This window comes from Alligator mississippiensis, chromosome 4 (genome assembly GCF_030867095.1).
Source record: "Alligator mississippiensis isolate rAllMis1 chromosome 4, rAllMis1, whole genome shotgun sequence".
NCBI lineage: Eukaryota > Metazoa > Chordata > Crocodylia > Alligatoridae > Alligator > Alligator mississippiensis.
In genome coordinates, this window is record NC_081827.1 from 198,502,631 (window position 1) to 198,523,372 (window position 20,742).

Genomic DNA, 20,742 nt, shown 5'->3' on the forward strand with positions numbered 1-20,742 from the left:
GAGTAAATGACTGCGCTTAAATGCGCCTGTACACCGTGACATCGGGATTAGATTACTCCAGCTCAAATTGTGCTGGAGTTTATTCAGTTACATTATTTGCATGTGCAGATGCACTGACTGCTTCAACAAATGTATTCTAGCATGGTAAGGAACAAGAAATAGCTTCTTTCCTCTCCTGCAATTTCCCTGAAGGAGGTAACAAGAATATAACAGCTAGTGCTGCTAGATCATTAGAATTCCTCAAACTGTAGTACATGCCTGGTTTTATCTGGGAGAGTAGCCACCTCTACACTTTACCTCTAATCTTAACTATAAGGAGAGAGCAGACTCTACTTTTGTACAAGTGTACCACAAGAACTTCTAACAAATACATACTACCCATCATGTCAGGGAAGCTCACAGGATTCTCTTGGTCCTACAGGCATGTTGCCTCTAGCAACCAGCTCATGTGGTATATCAAATTCTCCACCTCCCACATAAAAACATTAATTTGGTCCTAAAGCTATCAAACATTTTGTCTGAGTTCAGGACAGGTCTACATTTTAAAGGGCTATTAAAATATTTTATATCCTTTATTTCAGATTCATCAGCTTGGAGAAATGAATCAGAGAAACAACCACTTGGTATTTATACCATCCAAGATCCATCTTTCCTTAAGGTAATGACATGTTCTCAGTTTAATAATGGACATAATGCTAGAAATGTTATCATTGTTCAGAGCTGTTATTCAGCCTTTAAAGTACCCAAGTAACACTTTGGTACTTACAGGATGAAGAAAAATGGAGAAATTTGAAGTCAAAGTAATGAGTCAAAAAGGCAGACAAGAAACAAAATCTTAGCAGAAGATTTCTGAATGCACTCAAGGAGAAAGAAGTAGAAGGAAGACTAGGAGATGATGTGAGTCAAGTCAAGAAACAGTACATTAGACCAGAGATGTCAAACTCCTCTGGCCTTATAGGTCAGAAGAGTGGCACAGGGCCAGTCCAGAGGCCAGATGAATGGCACAAGGCCAGCTGTGTAGCTGGATTAGGCCCATGGTCCTGCCCTGCCACATGCTGAATCTAGTGCATGCAGCACCCATTCCTACTGATTCAGGACCTGTGCTGCACACCCCAGCTAGTTCGGGACCTGTGCTGCATGTGGCACCTGCCCTGCACTGTCCAGAGTGGGTGCTGCATATGGGGCGGGTCCTGGGCTGGTTTAGGCAGGAGCGATGTACATGAAAGTTCCAAGCTGGCTGGAGTGTGCAGTGTGGACCCCAGGACCTGCACATGCCACATGGTGTGGGTCAACTCCAAGACCCAAGGTCAGCACCAGGAGCTGAATGATAGGGTTCTGTGAGCAATATCTCTCATGCCCCCCGAGTTGGATAGACACTGGCAATCATTTTAAAAACAAGTTGTTAAATAAGGAAGTCAAAGCTACAATGTCATATTTCAGACATGGGAACTATACCCAAACATAGAAAAGGAGGTCCAGGATGCAGATTTACTGCTAGAAAAATTACTTTTTGTTTATTGATCTTCCCAAGAGCCATCTTTCCCCTCACATTGAAAAATAAACACTCTCGTGACAATGTGCAACACATCTGTGGTCTAATATGCCTGATCTGACTCAACTAGATTTAAAAAAAAAAAAAATTGTGATTAAGTTAGTTAAAATAGGATCAGGCCCTAATGCAGGAAAGGTGAAAATTGAAGGAGGTACAAACAAATTATAACTTATAAGTAGGATCTCTCATTATATGACTCATTTTTCTGATTTATTTGGGATGCTAATAAATGCCGTAACATGTCCATGTATCAGTTGCAGCCTGGAAAAAGAGGAACCCCCCCAAAAATTGTGGTCTGTTTTTATTACAGAGTTCAGCTTCTTTTTGGCATGTATCTTTTTGTACCAGATTCAACTTAATTTTATGCTTTTCAGTGGGGCTGGAGGAAAAGCATTAGGAACTGTTGGTTTCAGGGCTGGGAATGCACTGGAGCTGGTTCAAGACTCTAGTGCAGTGCAGTGGCTGAAGCTGACAATCAACTGGTTGTCTATCCTAGCCCCAGGACTGCACCAGAGCTGGTACAAGACTAACAATCAACACAGCTGAGTTCAAGCCAAAACAAGGTGAGACTGCAGTAACCCAGAAGCGGGCAATTATTTGAGCCCATGGGCTACATAGGTGGGCTGGTTAGCAGCATTTCTTTCCCTCCTCCGCCCCTGCCCCACAACAGCCTGGAGCCCATATGCCTTGTGGCTCCTTCCCACTACTGCCAACAGTGTGCAGACCTAGCCCTGACCCCAGCTTGCTATGCACCTGCCCTGGACTTGCCCCAGCCAGAGCAGACCAGCCAGAACCTGCATACACAGCCCTGGCCCTGGCCCGTCCCACGCCTGCTCTGGACTTCCCATCTGTGCTGAGCAGCAGCAGTGGCTGGGCAGAAGCTGCTGCTTGGTGTGAGGGAAAAGCTGCCCTCCCCTTCACTGCTGTCAGGCCTTCTTGCTGCAGCCACCAGGTGGTCCAGCTGTGGAGTTGCACCAACCCCGCCATGTGCCCAAAGGGCATTGGGACACACCACAGGCCAGACCATGGCTGGGCCAGGTGGGACCAAGGGACCTGCTGTGGGCCAGACAAAGTCTCTCCGGTTGTATTTTGCCCATTCCTGCAGTAAATGTTACCATGTGACAGAACATGTTCTTAATTTTAATACAGCACGGTAATCCTTACTACAATCTAAATAAAATGTTAAGTGTCCCATGTGACAAGGTCCTTAGAAGCAACTGGTTTCCTTTTAAGGCCACCTTCCCACATCACCCCTACCATCTTTTTTTGTCACTGCCATGCCATTCTTTCCACCATTCCTAATAGGCACGTGCTCACTTCTGAAAATTTAAAGCCACAGAGAAGTAAGGAAATTCATTGCCAATAATTTCCTCATATATTAGGTGTTGAAGTTTTTATTACAGAGATGTCAGCTTCTTTTTGCAATGTATCTTTAGTATACAAGATTCAACTTAATTTTAGACTTAGGGAATTTCTCAGGGAAATTCCAATCACCTGTCTTTTGGCAAGAGGCAGATGATAAGGAAGCATCTTAATTCCAGTATGACATAAAACAATCTGCTCATGTTTGCATTTTTACAAAGTTTACAAATACAATTAACATTCACTAACTTCTAGATTATCTTGGAAATGTGGGATTTGGAGCTTCAACACTAGAAATCTGGCTCATTACAAATGCAGGCATCCAATTGTTCTACAAGTGTTTTTTCAAGGCAGCAATAGTTCATCAAATGAAATCACTTCTAATTCCCATGTAGATCCTCTTACGCAAAATTAAAATGACTGTAACTTAATTTAGCTTAAATTACTTTCCAAAAAAGAAATCTAATGTAAAGTACAGGTAATAAGAACACAGCACGAGAGATATTTTATAGCACTAAAAATATCAGAGATATTTAAATGTTTTTTGCTCTATAACTGCATTACACAGAGTGCAATACATATATTCTTGTCTCACTATAAACATGGTTATAGGTCAGGGGCCAGATCTGCTCCAGCTCTGGACACCTGTCCCCAGGTCACTACAGAGATGAGTGACAACAGCAGCTGACTCCTAGCACCAGCCTACCCACTCCAGACCCCAGATGGGTCACTTTCCCCATAGGTGGAAAAGATTGCCTACCCGTGATATAGAAAATAACCAGACAAAAGAAAAAGGAGACTTAGGTTCTCTGTACATGTCTATAATTATTTGATGGAAATATATAAAAATAGGTACAAAAAATTAAAAGTTCAAATTAGTTTAAAAAATTGATCTAAGGTGACACTGGACAGGACCAGGAAACAAACACAATGTAGCTTGTGCTAGAACCAATCTGAAAGATTATCTATCCTGTATAACAGGGCAAACATATCGCCCGCAGTCTGGATCTGGCCCACAGAACCATTGCATCAGGCCCTCTGGTAGTCTGGTAGGCTACCAGAAGCACATGCTCTTGGCTCTGCACTTCTGCATGTCCCTAGCACTGAGAACTAGCTAGAGCTCTGCATGACTGAGCAGTTGCATGGAGCCAGGAGTGTGCGGTTGCACAGAACTGCATCCGGGTGGCAGCGCAGAACTCAAGCTGATCCGCAGAGTTGGGGTGTACAGTGACATGCAGGGCAGCATGGGAACATGTGCTGGCAAGGAGCCAGTGGCTTGCAGAAGCACAAAGCTCTAGCTGAACATGGTTCTGCACTAGTGCACGCAAACTCTGTGCCACTGTACAGGCAGATTTCTGTGTTCCTGCACGGTCCTGGCTCCTCAATGCTGCATTCCCCCAGCTCTGTGCTGCCAGAATACAGCTCTGTGCAGCTGTATATTGCTGGACCCAGCCTGCTGCCTGAACACAGATCCACAGATCTTTCCCAAGAAGAGCTCCTGTGGTTTGGATCCAGCCCAGGAAGAGTGCGATACTCTTGTATAAAGAAAGAGCAAAGGTCTAGTACAAATACAAAACAAAGAGAGAGAGAGAGAGAGAGAGAGACTAACAGAATGCTACCTTTAATACATCACATCATTTATGTGTGTAGGTCTTGCACTACTTTTCAAACAGAAAAAAACCTAGCTTGTGACCATACCTTCTCTGCTTCCGGAGATTAGATTCACCACCGTTAAATCACAGGCACATATTCCCTCAGCCAAACACTGGTGCCTATATCAGATCTCTATAGTCCTGAAATTTTGCAAAATTTTTAGATTTAGAAATTATGCTACCCATGAGGATATTACCCAGCGAGAAAACAACTGAGTATACAAATGCAGAAAAGTTGTGTTTGGAAATTCAGAAATTTCTATGATCCGTATGCTCAATTTTCTTGATAATTTTGCCATGGTTAGGAAAGGGGCCTCAGGCAATCAAGCCTAGTCTTACACACAGAGTTACTTTCCCTTTCAAGTGAGTTTTTTAAGCAACACTTCTTTTCCCCCTCCAAAGATGGTTAAGTATTATCATCCCATATTTCACCGAGAGGAGAATCACAGGTAAATAAAGATCCCAACCTGCAAGTGTCCACAGTTTGGATTTTCATCTTGAGTTACTCAGGGCCTGAGTTTCAGAACTGAGCAACTACCACTCTTCGGATTTCAGTTGCAGTTGTGGGTACTTAATGCTCTGAAAACCAGAGCCAAAACTCAAAATAGAGTTAGATTCATTATAATCCTATTACAATCATTTCAATTTAATATAATATTCAAGTATACTTGCTGCTGAAGTTTTAAAGAAAGTCAAACCCTATAACAGAAGAAAGTCAATGATTAAACTCCTGAAACCAGAGCCTATTGAAGTGATAAACCTGCTTTCAACAATGTAGCCTGATTTGCTGAAGCAGAATTCATGTTTTCTTTCAGTTTAGCTGCCCTTCTAGCTAGATCCTTCAAAGTTAAGAAATCTAAGAGTTGAAATTAGGTTTAAGAAGCAGAGATCACTAATTCTAAAATACTGGAACGGTATAGTGATAAGACCAGAGTGGTTTAAATTAAAAAAATTGGATTTTTTAAAATTTAAATCAGACTTTTTTACTTAATTGTATTTTGGTTTTTTCTTTTTTTTTTTGTTAAAATACTTTTAAAAAACACCTATATAAAGATAGTTTTAATTTAAAATATGTCAAAGCTCAAAGATACCATCATGGAACAGGGATTATAATTTCTAATTATATATTATTTGAGACAATATATTCATGTAACCTTTTAGAAAAGTTTTATAAATAGATCACAACAGGCCATGGGCTATATTAGGGACCCAATCTTATGGGGTTCCCAGAGGCTCTTCTATAGATTAGTAAAGATTAAAGAAAACCATACTATCCAATGGGACTCAGTGCTCAGGATAGAAGATCCCATTAAGCATCTTTGTGATGCTTAGTTTCAGTTCTCAATCTGTGGATTTGTGTCCCTAGACATAACATCCTTGTTAACACCAGTATATGGCGATGAGAGATAACAGACCTGACTACCTACCCATCAGCCCTCTTGTCTCTGCAAGTTTGTATAGACAGTCAAGCCCTTACCTCTCTCTAAAAGCGCAAAGTTTCAAGAAATTAAACGAATAGAGGATATCAAACAATAAGAATACACTTTTTGTAGAAAACAATGATTAAAGTAGATGCTTCCCGACCAGTGATTTAAATTGATTTGCTTTAAATCAAATCCACCCTAGATAAGACACAATCAGTTTAGTTTGCTAACTACAGACAATATCTTATTAAATAAATAGTGAATCAAACTGTCATAAAAACAACACACATTTGATATATGTTGTTCCTGTGTCCTTCACATGTAGTTAAATAAAACTTTAAAAATACATATTTGGATTTCTGCTTTTTTGATTGAATTTCAATATCTATTCTAAAGCGGCTGGACACAAATTACAAGTAAAACTATTAATTAGTTAGTAAATAATTCATTCATTATTTTCTATCATAAAAAAATTTTAAAAACGTAAAACACTGAAATTAAAGTCACTTTAAGTGGCAAGTCAACATATCCTAATGGTTTCTAACCAACGAGAAGCAACTGCTCTTTATGACAGAGCGCAGATACTAAACGAGATTAACATAAATAAATTTAAATCAAAGTTTCTTATTAATCACTATATTAAATCAATCTACCTTTGTTTCTCAAATTAAGAAGAAAGCAGCTTTGTAGCAAGATTTTCATACTACAGTATAACCTAATGAATCTGGCATGCTTGGGACCGAGCACCTGCCAGAAATCTGAAAATTCCAGATTTTTGAAACTGGAGCAGCGACTGGTCCTGGAGCAGTGACCACATGCAGAGCAGCAGCACAGGTGGTGGACCATGGCAGCAGCCGCCGTGTGCAAGCTTCTCCCTCCGCTTCTCCAAGACTGGCTGCCGCTACTCCCCGATGGAGTATAGTTTTAAAAAATGCCAGATTTTTGATAATTCCAGATTTACAAGGTTATACTGTACAATTTATTAAAAAAAGCCTAAACCACAAGATAGTAGTGATGTCCTTTATCTGTACCAATATCCCTTTTTGACACCAGCGTTGGCAGTCTGCTGAGCAACAGATGTTCACGACCTTAAAACTTGAAACTTCAGCACTAAAGAATGAATAACATGAGTCTGGATAAATATGAATAATATTAGTAATACATCTCTTATATTTTTTTATATATATATATATATATATATATATATATATATATATATATATATATATATATATATACACACACACACACACACACACACACACACACAATTATCAGTCCTAGGTAAGACAGTCATATAACACATAGCCAAATATAAATGATCAGATCAAAGATTCCTCAGTGTGTTAACTGCTTTGGTTGTTTATCCTCATTGCGCTTTTCAAACAACCTTTTGCTTTGCACAGAATTCCCTTCCCCCGTCTTTTTCATTGTATTTAAATTGTTCTCTATTCTAAACTCCTCCTTTCCACAAATCTGTGGCTAGTACCTACAGAAGCTCATGCAGCCAGGTGCCACACTGATCTAACTTCTGCTAGGACCTGTGAGTGAGTGAGTGAGTGAGTGAGTGAGTGAGTGAGTGAGTGAGTGAGTGAGTGAGTGAGTGCACGCGTGCATAGTGGGATATGAGGAACGGTGTGTTGGAAGTGTATGTGGGGGGGTTGCAGGGACAGGGTGTGGGTGTGTGGCATTTGTGGGGTGAGAGAGGGTGGGGGTATGGTCCCCCCCCCACACATTCTCCCTTTGGCACGTAGCCCCCACCAGCAGCAGCAGCAGGGAGGGACACTTGTACCCAGAGCAGGTGTTGTAGCCCAGTGGCACGGTGCTCCAGCCAGCACTGAACATTATGGTGAGAAGTGCAGCCCAGCCAGCCAGCCTTTATTGCCGGGGCTCCTTGCTGCACGTGTCCAACTACTGCACTTGCGCGCCACCAGGGGAAGCTGAACACTGAAGCCAGCTGCCTTCCCCGCCCCCTGCTGCGCAGGTCCTGGGACTCCGCTGGAAAGAGCCCTAGACCCTGCTTCCCCACAAGGGCTATGCTCCTCGCCATGATGTGCAAGCGCTGGCCAGAGCCACATGCTGCCAAGCAGCAGTGCCTGTACTGGGCACAAGCACCCTGAACACCCCTGCCTGCTGCTGCTCCTGCTGTTGACAGGGGCTGCACGTTATGGGATAGTGTAGGGGGGGTCTCCGCACCCTCCATCCTCTCTCACACACATGCCCTACCCACCTGAGCCCTGTGCTGCCATCACCCCCTTGGGTGCAGGTTCCGCAGTACCACCAGCCCCAGCCCCATGCTCTGTGCTCCTGTCCCTGCCGCTTCCCTACCTGCTGCCTGGAGCGAGTCGGATGCAGGGAAGCCAAGTAAGTCCCCTGGCAGCTGCAGCCATGGCAGCAGCAGCCTCGCCTGGAAGCTGTGTGCTAGCTGGGCCAGGGCCATCTGCCCATGAACATGGGAGCAAGGCGCAATAGGGTATGTTGGTGGGTGTGTATATGTGGGCGCCTCACTCTCACCCTCATGGGCAGAAGGACTGGGCGGGGTACAATTAGTTGGTGGGTATCACAGGCTGGATGAAAGGGCCTGGGGAGCCGGATATTTTGCCCGCACCTGTACTAGGTAAGAGAGAGCAACTCGGCCTTAGTCCAGCAATTCTCAGCCTTCTTAAACCGAAGGCACCCCTCTGAAAATGCCAGCTCTTAGCTTCCACTCCTTTTTTGACTATAGAAAAATAACAGAACAATTCTTCTGTTGCAAAAGGACATAGAAAAAGCACAACAGGTCAGAAGGTTTTTGACAGTAGGAATTCCTATTTTAAATCTGTGGGGTTGTCTATCATATGTAAATAGGTGTTTGCACATCAAACAGTGCAAATATTGAGCAGTACCCCACAGCAACCTTAAGAGATTGTTGCGGTACCTCAGGGTGCCATGAAATCCTGGCTGGGAATCATTGCTGACGTTAGAGACCAAAGCAGAAACCTAGCTCCTTGATGGCTTGCATACAATCTCTGTCCCACTCTTTTACTGTCTCTACAAAAGCTAGTGAACTATGTCTTCACAAGACTAAGTACAGACACACAAGACATTTAAACCAGTGGATTCTGCCTTTATGCTGGTGTTTACACAAGAGCAAGTCACTCCACTATGGAATAAAGTTACTTGTGACTCAGAAAGTCATGAGCAACTGTATACCAGGGCTAGTTAACACCAGTACATGAGCTATGTGTGTACAGCTATGATGGATTTCACAATCGGGTAACCCTTCACTCAAGGAAGCAGCCTATTATAGGCAACCTACCAGCTGGTGGCAAAGCACTGAAAAAGCAACTACTGCATGCAGCTATAACCAGTGAGTCAATCACATGTCTGCTCCAGATATGAATATTAGTTATTCTAGTGTACAAACCAATACATTACACCAGTGTAAATAAGTTGTATCCACATCATATGGCTACAGTACACTAATGGGGATGCTACTGCTATAACTACGGTGACAGGGCTATGTAGCTAAGCCCCCTGATGAAGATACATCCCTGCTGGCATCTCTGCTGCTAGAGGTAGGCCAGCTCCTTAAATTGACAGAAGCTCTGCATCCTTCTGCTATGGGGCTATGCCCATACTGAGAGGGGGTTTCTACAGAACTGTCAGCTACAGTGCTTTGCCACTAGCAGGTAGGTTGCTCTAGCTGACATAGTTACACTGGCAGAACTTTGTAATGTAGACAAAACTTGATGAAAAAGCTCTTAAAAGACTGAAACTACTGTCAGAGATGGAAACCAAGAAAATGTTAAAGAGTAATTTGTGTTTGATATCAGGCTGAAATTCTGATCTCCATTAGTAAGTCCTAAACCAGTTTGAGACAGAACAAAATCTCAGCCAGACTGAGTATAATAATTTGCTCAGATCCCAACAAAGCACTTGGTTTCAAAAGGGTGCTGGGTACTTTGCACAAAAAGAATTCTCAAAAGTGCCCAAGGATATGTCTCTATTACTAAACTTACCCTGTGAGGCAGTGACATACACAAAATATGCCACATACGTGGCCTTCCAAACTGTAAGTAGTGTTAGCATGGCACAAACACAGCTACAGTACTTCCAGGTCAGGAGGTAGCATCCACAGAGCAACTCAGAAAATATCCTTAAGTGCTTCAACAAGTCAGCAGTACAGGCTTCTTGAGGTAGCTGAATTCTAAGACCCATTTCCAAAAGAGAGACAGTAAGTAATAACCAAATTTCCTTTTGGAAAATGGGACTTTTAAGAATCAGGCTCACTTACGCATGTTAGAAAATTTTATCCACCATCCCTGGCAGAAAAGAGCTTGCATTAATGTTTTAATGTGAAAGGTTGAGTGAGGGTAGTAAACTGTATAAAAATGCTGGGTAAAATGCTTTTCAGCTCATGGAACTTGACAGAACCTTTCCAAGTTAAGTTTCAAGTTCAACTCCCCATTGGTTTTGCATAGGAAGAAGAGATATGAGGCTTTTTGAAATTATCAACTGAAATCAGGTTAACTACATGCATTTTACTTTGATTTCTCTTTAGCAGAGATATCTAACTGGTTGACTAATTTTTGGGTGCCAAAATGGGCATCAAAATAGGAAAAGAAGAGGTTAAAGTATCCAAATCTGACCAAATTATTTTAAGAAGAAATAAACAATACTGCAATAATCATAACTTACCTTGACCAAGATGAGAAGGCTTTTGAGAAGCTACATGCCCACTGCTATCCAAAAAATACTGAGTGCTAAAGTCATCTACAGAGGTCTTTGTTGTGATCACAACCTAAAAATAAAAGAACTTCAAGTTAATCAGTAATCTCTAAAGTCCATAATGGTTTAAAGACTTTAGATCTGCTTTGATATGATTCTCAGCATTAAGTTATAACTCAATGTACAAGTTATTAATAAGAAAACCTGTATATAGTTGTGTCAAATGTTTTTACATTTATTCCATGGACATTCATCCTTATCAATTATTCTACCCTGTGATTAAAAATGTCTTCTTTCTCTTAAGCACAAGTACCACTCCATGAAGTGTAGCCCTTTCATACAGTATTTCTAAAGTTACTTTTCAAAGTCAGTTTATTTAATCAACAAAACAGAAGATTTTCCAATTTCTTTACTTCATGGGAGAAGTCACAAAATATTAATCACAAGATTACTTAAATGTTTCTTCATAAGAAATTTCAGAATGCAATGGCTTCCATCAAAAAGTACAGTACAGTATCTTATCTTCTATAGCCACTATTGCTCAGTGGTAGTGTGTTTCGTAAGCAGTTGGGTGATATTCAAAGCTCTATCATACAAAATCAAGAGTACATCCAACAATTCAATAAACCTGGAATTATAAATCAACTTCAAGTTCTGATGATAACTTTCATCTTCCACTGAGACCAGTGATTCTCAACCAGGATGCCAGGCACTCTGGGCTACCGACAGATCCCTTGAATGGTACAATGAGGACATAAGCAGATAAACCAGGTTAAGGCTCATCTCTGCCTGGACAATCCCTACGCCTACTGCCCAGCCCCTGTGTAAGGAGGTAAGGATTGTAATAAATAAGTGTTGTGAATTGGGTGCCACTCAATTCACAAAATGTACAGAAGGTGCCTTGAGTCCAGTGAGAGGTGCCTCAAGTATAAATGGGTTGAGAACCACTGATCAGTGGTACTCAACTTTTTTGTCCCATAGTCTGGATATGCAGTGCCTTCTCCATCTGTGGTCTGGATCCAGCTGGTGGATCTGGCAGGTACTATGGGGCCCAATCTGGCCACACAAAGGGGAGGCCCGGGCCTGATCTGGCCATGTAGGGGGAAGAGGACATGGCTCATTCCTGATCCAGCTGCACAGGAGTTGGGAATTTGGCAGCAGGGCAAGGGTAGCAGTGCCAATTCCCATTGATTCCCCACTGCCAAAATGTGCAACCCATGAGGAGTCTGGCAGGACAGATACTATGGCTCAGCAGGCTGGATTTGCCTTGAAAGTCAGGGGCTGAGCACTATTATAGACAGTTAAAAAAAATTCTCCAAGCTCTTTATAGGTTCACATTAACATAACAGAAAAATCATTCTGAGTAAAGCCATACCTCTACAGAGAAAAAACAAGCTATTTAAGAGGAAACAGGAAGACTACACACCAATTCAGGCAGGAAATAAAGTATATCAATTGAAACTACAGTGGGCAATTAATGTAAGCAGAGTACAAATAGTATCACCAGAAGTATTTAATATAATGACTAAGATTAGTTACTGACATAACTACTGACAGAAGTAGTTAATCCACTAAAACCAACTCCCCTCTCATATGAAATATAAATGGGATTTTAAATGTTCAAAACAGATGGGACCTTGGTTTGCACATTTGAGGAGAACTCGTCCAGCAATCTACTGTCCCTGCACCACTAGCTTTACCTGCAAGCTAAACATTGGCTTAGCATCACCCATACAGAATATAACTGCCTACTGAGACAGCAACATTTTCTGAATCCCTTTTCCTTGGGAATCTTCCACAAAAATTCTGGACCCAACTCAGCTTAGTGTATATGAATTAGTGCAACCTTTTTTGGCAAGTGTGCCAAAAAGGATGTCCCCTATTCCTCCTGTATGCCACTCGGATCCCCTTCCCTGCCCAATCTGGTGCTCTGCTTTCTGCTGCCTGTCCTATCTGTCACTGTACACGCTACTCCCTCTATGATCTGCCACATGCTACACAGAAGCTGCCTGTGAAATTTGTAGAAAAGGTTATTTGGGTAAATGTGATCTCTTTTATTAGACTAACTGAATAGTTGGAAAAACTGTTCTTTACAAACTTTCAGGCACAGGGAAAGCCTGCTGGTCTTCTCTCTAGGATCCATATAGAAGCTTATGCCAATATGCAGAAGCAGATCAATGAAAATGTAAGTGTGTGGCAGGGAAGGCTGGCTACCTGGGTTGGAATGATCATGCAGTTCCACCTTTTAACACAATTCCTGTAGCTGAGAGTCCACTTTTCCAAAGGACAGTAACTATCATGATCTTCCTGTAGGAAGCTTTGGCCTAGTCCATGCAGGGCTTTGAAAGAAGTGAAGGAAAGCTTGAGTTTGACTTAATATTCAGAAAGAAATTCAAAGCATAGGTCACCAATGGGATGATGCACTCTTAATGGTTTACACAAGTACAAAAAATAAAAGCTGTGTTTTGAACCAGACTTTTTTTATGGTCAACTATTTCAGTCCCAGATAACAAAGCAATGTTAAACTTGTGGATCAGCATGTAGCCAAGTCAGAGTCTGACAGGACAGGGTGCAGTCTCATGGCTTCTTAAAGCTGGAAAAGGGTTTATCTGCAGCTGTAGTCATTTGAGTACAAGAAACAACAAGGAGTCCAGGAGGACCCCAAAATGCAGATCACACCTTGTTGGAAAGCAGACCTTTCAGTGAAAACTGTAATTACACTAGTCAATAGTTCTGCAATTCTGGCAACACCACCTCTTCTTTCATGTTCAGACATGTTCAAATTGAGCTTATATCAGGTATTAAATCTCAGTCAGAATGGGTACTGTTTTTCATTGACATAAGTAGAAAGACCACTGATGGCTGAGATGTGAGAAAATTTTGAAGCATTACATATCCATATCTTAGAACCAAAAGGATAAAGAAACACTACAAGGATGGCATCTCTTGCCAACTCCAACTGAGAGAATGAACTGCAGTGCCAAAAAGCTACCAAACTGGCCCAAGAAGCCAGTAGGTGGCTCTAAATTAAATGTAAGATCAGTGATTTTTCCAAGGCCTGCAACATTGCTATAAGGGAAGAGAGAAACAACAGAAAAAACAAAATGTCAAAATATGCTGTTTAAAACAAACAAAACAAACAAAAGCAAGCACATTACCAAGAAGATGAGGGCACAATGTTAAGTCTCTGCATTTAAATTTTGCAGGTGTTACTGGCAGAAAAAGTTTAATGCATTATACCATCCACCTCTCACCTCAGATATGCAGCAAACTGATCCTAAGGCTTCCCCACGGAAGCCATATGTTGTCAAGTGTTCAAGATCCTCAGGGCAACTTATCTTTGAGGTATAGTGCTTAATTGCCATAACTGGAACATCTGCTGCTTTGATTCCATCTCCATTGTCTCGCACTTCTATCTTATCAAACCCATAATTCTCCTAAAAGAGAATAATAGTAATATCAAAAAACAATTCAAAATTGGCTACTGAACCCCATGCTTATTCATAGAGAATGAGTTGAGGGTCCAGTCCTAATGTTCCCAACCAAAGCAAAATTCTGACATAGCCATACAGAAAAACTGCAGGATACATCGTTATATAAAGTGTCTACAGAAATAGAAAAAGCAAAAATGGATATCTATAGATACTCTTCTTGTGGTTCTGAATGAGCCTAATTATCTAAGTCATAGAAATGTAAATAACTTTTAATGTATTTAAGTATCTAGGTCTGAGCAAATAGTACTAGATACTTAAATACATTAAAAGTTATTTACATTTCTAACTCACAACTTCATAAATTCTATACTGAAATAAATCTCGGCGATGGACATGCTAAAGACAGATGATTCTGGTTTCATATTTCTTCTATTCCCATGTAGGTACATCATGGTGGTGAGGTGGCAATATTAAAGAAAATCAGTACAGATTAGTAACAACATCTTGGGCTGGCAGTTCCCAGACTGACCCATGGACAACTGGCAGTGTAGAGAACCATTAATAGTGACCTACAGAAAACAAACTTTCTTTCTCATTCCAAAGGACCATGACTGAAGACAGCTATACAAGTATTTAATATATCCCTAGTGTTACTTGCCATGTAAGCAGCTGCTGCAGGAACATTATGCAATCCAGCTGGAACAGATTTCAGAAACCATCTCTTAAGATATAGTCTGAAGTATGAAACATCTAAGAACCTAACCCCTGAGTTAGATACAGGTTTGCTAAGTAATATATATGCAATAAATCATCACACAATAGAAATCCACATCCTCACTTCCCTGTTTCTATAATGATGAAGGGTGCTGGTGCTCTCTCCCGGTTAAGTCTTTGGGAAACAAGCCAATATACATTAGTGTGTTCTTTCCAACTGTCTCGCTAGATGCACCTGACAAGCAAGTTCTGTTCTTTAAAGATATGTAACAGTAGCAACCTGAACACTTTTAAAACAAACTGGTGCACATAATTTTAAAGACAGTGCTTACTGTTTAATTATATATAAAACTATGTAAATCCCATGCTTCCTAACAGTAAGCAGCATTCCCCATGTTCAACCTACATCAGCTATGATGCTAGCTATTCAATTTTGTATATTATTTTCATTAACACACTTGTTAAAACTTTATAATTAGATAGCCCCCACTTCTATGTATTTCTATGACTTCTTCTGTATTTCCTCCACTGGAAAACATCAAACAACTGTGCACGCATTAGCAAGTTAGACCTCTAGAGATAGTTAAATTTTCACTCTCCCTCTTTACAGACTGAGACCACTCTCTGCTTCAGCTTACCAGTGATTTAGTTTGCAAAAGTAATTCAGGAAATCAATATCAGAGTTGCAAATAAAATCCAGATTTCCCAGGTCCCAATTCTGTACTCTATTAACTGAATTAATATTTCATTAGTTTTCTACTGATCATACAGTAAAATCTGTTAAATAAGTGGGGAATGCCGGGGGGCTGGTTACGTAAAAATTCCAGATATCTAAAAATATTGGTTTGGGGGGGAGAGGCGGGAGGAAGGTGGGGACTTCCATGCAGCACCGCAGTGGCGGTGTGGGGGGTGGGGGGAGATGGCAGTGGTGCAGGGTGGTTGCACGCAGCTTGCACATGGTAGCGCAGGGTGGTGGATGGTGGCGGTGGCAGCAGCAGTGAGGCAGTAGTGCAGTGCTGGTTAATAGAGTATTTCAGGTAGTAGAATGCTGGATAACAGGGATTTTACTGTATTTTGTGGTTTTAAGTCAAACTTCCACTATTACTAAAAAAGAAAATCTCATTTTTTAGTGTTATCACAAAAAGTGACACGCTGACAGCTCTGTGGATGGAAACTCTCTTTTTATGCACAAACAGAACACCAGGAATGACAGCAATTTTACCAAAATACTGAAATGTTTCAACCGTGACCTGGAGCACACATCAAGAGGCTAGCTGAGATTGTATGGACGCATGCTTTAGTGTTGCTAAAACAAGGCAGCGATAGCTAACCAGGAAGCTAATTTGGTTACAATCAGATTATGCAAAACAGGAATGCAAGACTATGCTTTTTCCAGGCTACTCTAAAAAACAAGTCTGATCATACTACAAAGTGAACGCAGACAGACCCACCACTTCTGGGATCCGATTAAGAAAAAAATAAGATAATATTCAACTCAAGCTTTCCCCATCTTGCTTTCTTCAAAGGTTCCTGCCTCTGTATAGCTCAATCCATACTCTAGACCTTCTCCAAAGAGGCATTCTTACCCTTGTATTGAGATGAAGTGAAAAGACCCTACCCCACTGAGGCAGCATAATCCACTAAAACCTTTCCCAGCAGGACTTTCACCTGATAACAATGCAAAATATTTCATGAAAATGTTATTATTCACTCAGATGGAACCGCAAAATTAGAGCTTTGGGAAAAAAAACACAATTATCTAAATTTGGAGTAATGAGAGTTTATTTGTATTCCTCATCTGAGGTATCCACTCCTCTTGACACTGGAATTCCTCACTAACACCAAATAGTCTCACTGAAACAAACACAATCTCTTCAATAAACAAGGACAACAAGACTGATTCATTCATTTCCTTTGGAAGAGAGGGCAATAAGTAGGGACCTAACTTAAGTCGCGGCAAGACAAAGCCATTTTTGCAGCTCTGTCCTGGCACAAAGAGCGCATTTCACTGGCATTTTGCAGTGGCCCTGCCTCTCAGCACTGATTGGTGGAGAGGCCCTGAGAGGGAGGAGGGGCAGTGGGGAAGACTTAATAAAAAATATTTTTATTAAGGTTTTTTGTTCACAGATTTCACAGGCAACCCCAGACTTTGTGGTTCCTGCAAAATTGAAATTTAGGTATATCCCTAGCAATATGTAAGAATTACTCCAACTGTATAAGGAATCTGGCCTCTGATTTTCTTTGGAGGAGAGAAAGGTTAAAAAACAAGATTTTCTGTTTTGTTTTGCATTTTAAATTTCATGATCTCTATTGCACTTTGGAACCTATTCAATGTTAATGTAGGTGTTGGGCTCAATTATGTTGTCATTCTTCTTTAAATCCCATCCAATAGAAATAGTATGTTCATAGAATCATAGAAAATTAGGTTGAAAGGGACCTCAGGAGGTCATCTAGTCCAACGCCCTGCTCAAAACAGGACTGTCCCCAACTACATCATCCCAGCTAAGGCTTTATCCACCTGGGTCTTAAAAACCTCTAAGAATGTTCAATGCACAGTATTCTTATTACACAAAATCCAAGTAAAAGAATGAAAATGCATTACTGTATTGAATTATTAAGGGTGGCTGTGCAAACAACAGACCATTATCCTTTACCACACTACCCAAAAACTACTAGGCAACACATTCTCTCTCAGTGGTTGCCTGTCTGATTCAACTGAGCCATCTCCACCAACTGCTAATGAAAATGCTTCCTGTGATGAAACTTTTAGTTGTTTTGCAGAGCAAACTGTTCAAATTAGGGCTGAGCTGTCTGTGCCTATGGTAGCAGAGTAACACTTGAGAAGACAGAAGTGTTGTTGGCCAGTATTGATCATTTAGATTCTTAGCCACTGGTGAACTTCATGAACTGAGACTGAAAACCATGTCATCACTGGCTACAAACAACAATGCGTGGGGAATACTAAGTTAACTGTCAGTGGTGAATGCTAATGTCCAACCATGATTTATTGAACAAAAGTCATAAGCAAGCTTCCTACGAATCAGACTCAGTCTTACCTACCTAACGGTGTCATTGGCACCCTTCAGAAGCTTGCTGCCATTGTAAAATGCCTAATTAAAAACACTTAGTAAAAGAGGTGCCATACATCATGTTACTAGGAATTCTGATAATTTTTTATAAATGTTTATAATTCTGATCATTTTTATGATTATTGGACAGGTTGGAAAAGTGGGCAGAGCAGAACAGGATGCAGTTTAACACAGATAAGTTCAAGGTACTGCACCTTGGGAGAAGGAATCGCCAACACACGTACAGACTGTAAGATGACTTCCTAAGCAGCACAACAGCAGAAAGGGATCTCGGAGTTATAGTTGACTCCAAGATGAATATGAGTTGCCAATGTGATGAAGCGATCAGTAAAGCTAACCGTACTCTATCATGCATTAGTAGGTGCATCACGAACAGGGAGGTGATATTTCCCTCTGTGCTGCTGGTATACTGTATTGAGTTTTGGGCACTGTACTTCAAGAGGGATGTGGAAAACCTTGACAGGGTCCAGAAGAGGGCTACTCGGATAGTTAGGGGCCTGGAGGTAAGGCCCTACAAGAAAAGATTGAGGAACCTGGATCTCTTCAGTCTCCACAAGAGAAGGTTGAGAGGGGATCTAGTGGCCATCTACAAATTTGTCAGGTGGGGAGAACAAGGAATAGGAGATACTCTGTTTACCAGGGCACCCCTTAGAGTTACTAGAAACAATGGCCACAAACGGACAGAGAGCAGATTTAAATTAGACATTAGGAAGAACCTCTTTAAGGTAAGGGTTACCAGAATCTGGAATGGGCTTCCAGGGGAGGTGGTGCTCTCCTCTACCTTGAGGGTCTTCAAGAGGAGACTGGACAAGCACCTGGCTGGGGTCACCTGACCCCAATGCTCTTTCCTGCCCAGGGCAAGGGGTTGGACTCAATGATCTACTAAGGTCACTTCCGACCTTAAACATATATGAAATCTATGAAATAGACAGTTAAATTTCCTAGTCAACATAAACTTGAGGTATAGTCTCTGACACGGCCAACAACATAACTCATGCTTCTGATTTTCAGCTGCATGTCCGGATTGCATATTGCACACGTGAAATATGGCCACTCTCCAAAATTTCACCGACTTGAGTGGGGTTGGTAAGTGAGCAGAGGAGTTCACCAGATCATCACGTGTCTCAGATTGAGGTTTAGGTGTTTGCATGGTTTGGCCCAAATGTCAGAACTAAAATGAGAATTCCAGACTAAAATAATGGTTTTAGACTCAAGGTACCCTCCATAACTTTTCTGAATCTGGTAGCAGCCCAGTTAAGAACCACCATCCTAAAAAAGCTTCTGCTACTTTACCATGGAAAATGTGAAAAAGCATTTAATTAAAGTTATTAAATGAAAGGTTTTTGCAGGAAAAAGCACATCTCTTTATTGTTTTTTATGAGTATGGGGGGTTGGAGTATCTATTTGCTTACTGGAATTGTATTAAAAGACAGAATTGATCTAAACCTAGTGCTCAATTGTCTACTTCATACCATCTGATATTTGCTTTCACTAGAGCTGAGAGGACAAGAATTTCATTCTGTGAAAAATACCAAAGGTTTTGATATTTGTTTTATTCAACATTGGAACAGCAACAAAAATTACTCATACCTATATTATCTCCAGGCTGCTACAGCATGACGCCCAGGTGGAATTGCCCTGTGCACCAGTTTCCAGAAGGGGCATGTGAACCTGGACCAGGTCAGCTCTAAAAGCCCCTTCTGGAAACAAAGGTGCATGGAACAGTTTTACTTAGATGTGGCCATGGCAGTGACACCCGTAGAAGGATCTCACAACACCCTGGTTGAGAACCATGAAATTAAAATGGCCCAATATCTCCTAAAACAAGACTAATAAAGAATGATGTGATAAAGCAAGCATTAGGAACGCACTTGGCTCAAACTGTTATCTCAGTTATAGCCAGATATAACTACAAGCAACTTTAACTGGGGTACATGGATGTGACCATGGGCAGAATTTGACTTCTAATTAATCATACTGTAGTATATGTATTATATCTATAACACGTATAGACCAAGACTAAACTCTTATGAAACACAACAATCCAGGAATTATTCCAACGTATTATATTGCATCTAATTTTCTACCTTAGGCCGAACTTGGTATCAAAAAACTTACCAGTTTAACATCGATACTTGTAGCATTGGCATCCAAAGAATTTTCTATCAGCTCTTTCACTACACTGACAACTGATGTAATCACCTGAGAACTTGAAAGGAGACGGACAGTTTCGGCTGACAACTGCTTCATCCCTGACCTTTTAGAATCAGGGCAGCTAGAGAGAGACATGGAATAGAAAAGGTTAAAGAGCATACTACAAAGGATGAAATTTCTACAGCATGGAGTCCTGGTCCTGCAATCATCATGTATGAAAAGTGAGACCCCCATTCAGAACCCTAGAACAAATACTGCCCTTAGCTATGTGCATCTAAAATACTGATTTCAGTTGGAATCGGAATCTATTTAATGTTACTACACTGCTACTGCTCCTCTTCTCCCTATATCACTGCCCTTTCAGAGGAATCCATCACTGAGTTAAAATGGGCTATAAATGTTCAAATGGTCTGTAAATGGTTCAAACATGTTCACATTTTGGTGCTATGTAGAGATACCCCAGCTATCTTAGGTACCATAAGCAATATGGCTAGCCATGGCACAATACTCCTGCTCAGCCAGTTTACCTTTATATTTAAATGGTAAGGTAGTTAACTGAAGGCAACCAGCCATTATGAAGCATTTATATGATGCCAAAACTACCAAGGTGCTTCAGTTTCCCCAACTGTGAAATGGACTTAATGATACTGA

General features: G+C 41.1%; 1 protein-coding gene across 2 annotated transcripts in view; it reads right to left on the bottom strand.

Moving 5' to 3' along the window:
* The window catches only part of PMS1 (PMS1 homolog 1, mismatch repair system component), a 79,391-nt gene extending 59,158 nt beyond the window's left edge, over positions 1-20,233 (bottom strand). The window contains exons 1-3 of one of the 2 annotated variants that reach the window (XM_059727237.1): positions 20,056-20,233; positions 13,955-14,137; positions 10,671-10,773 (exon numbers count right to left, since the gene is read on the bottom strand). In XM_059727237.1, the coding sequence (XP_059583220.1) occupies positions 10,671-10,773; positions 13,955-14,137; positions 20,056-20,226 (457 nt within the window). In that variant the 5' untranslated portion in view covers positions 20,227-20,233. Of the gene's footprint in view, positions 1-4,612; positions 4,705-10,670; positions 10,774-13,954; positions 14,138-20,055 lie in introns of those variants that run through there. The other variant, XM_019492125.2, reaches the window with a different exon arrangement.
* Between the last annotated feature and the right edge of the window lie 509 nt (positions 20,234-20,742).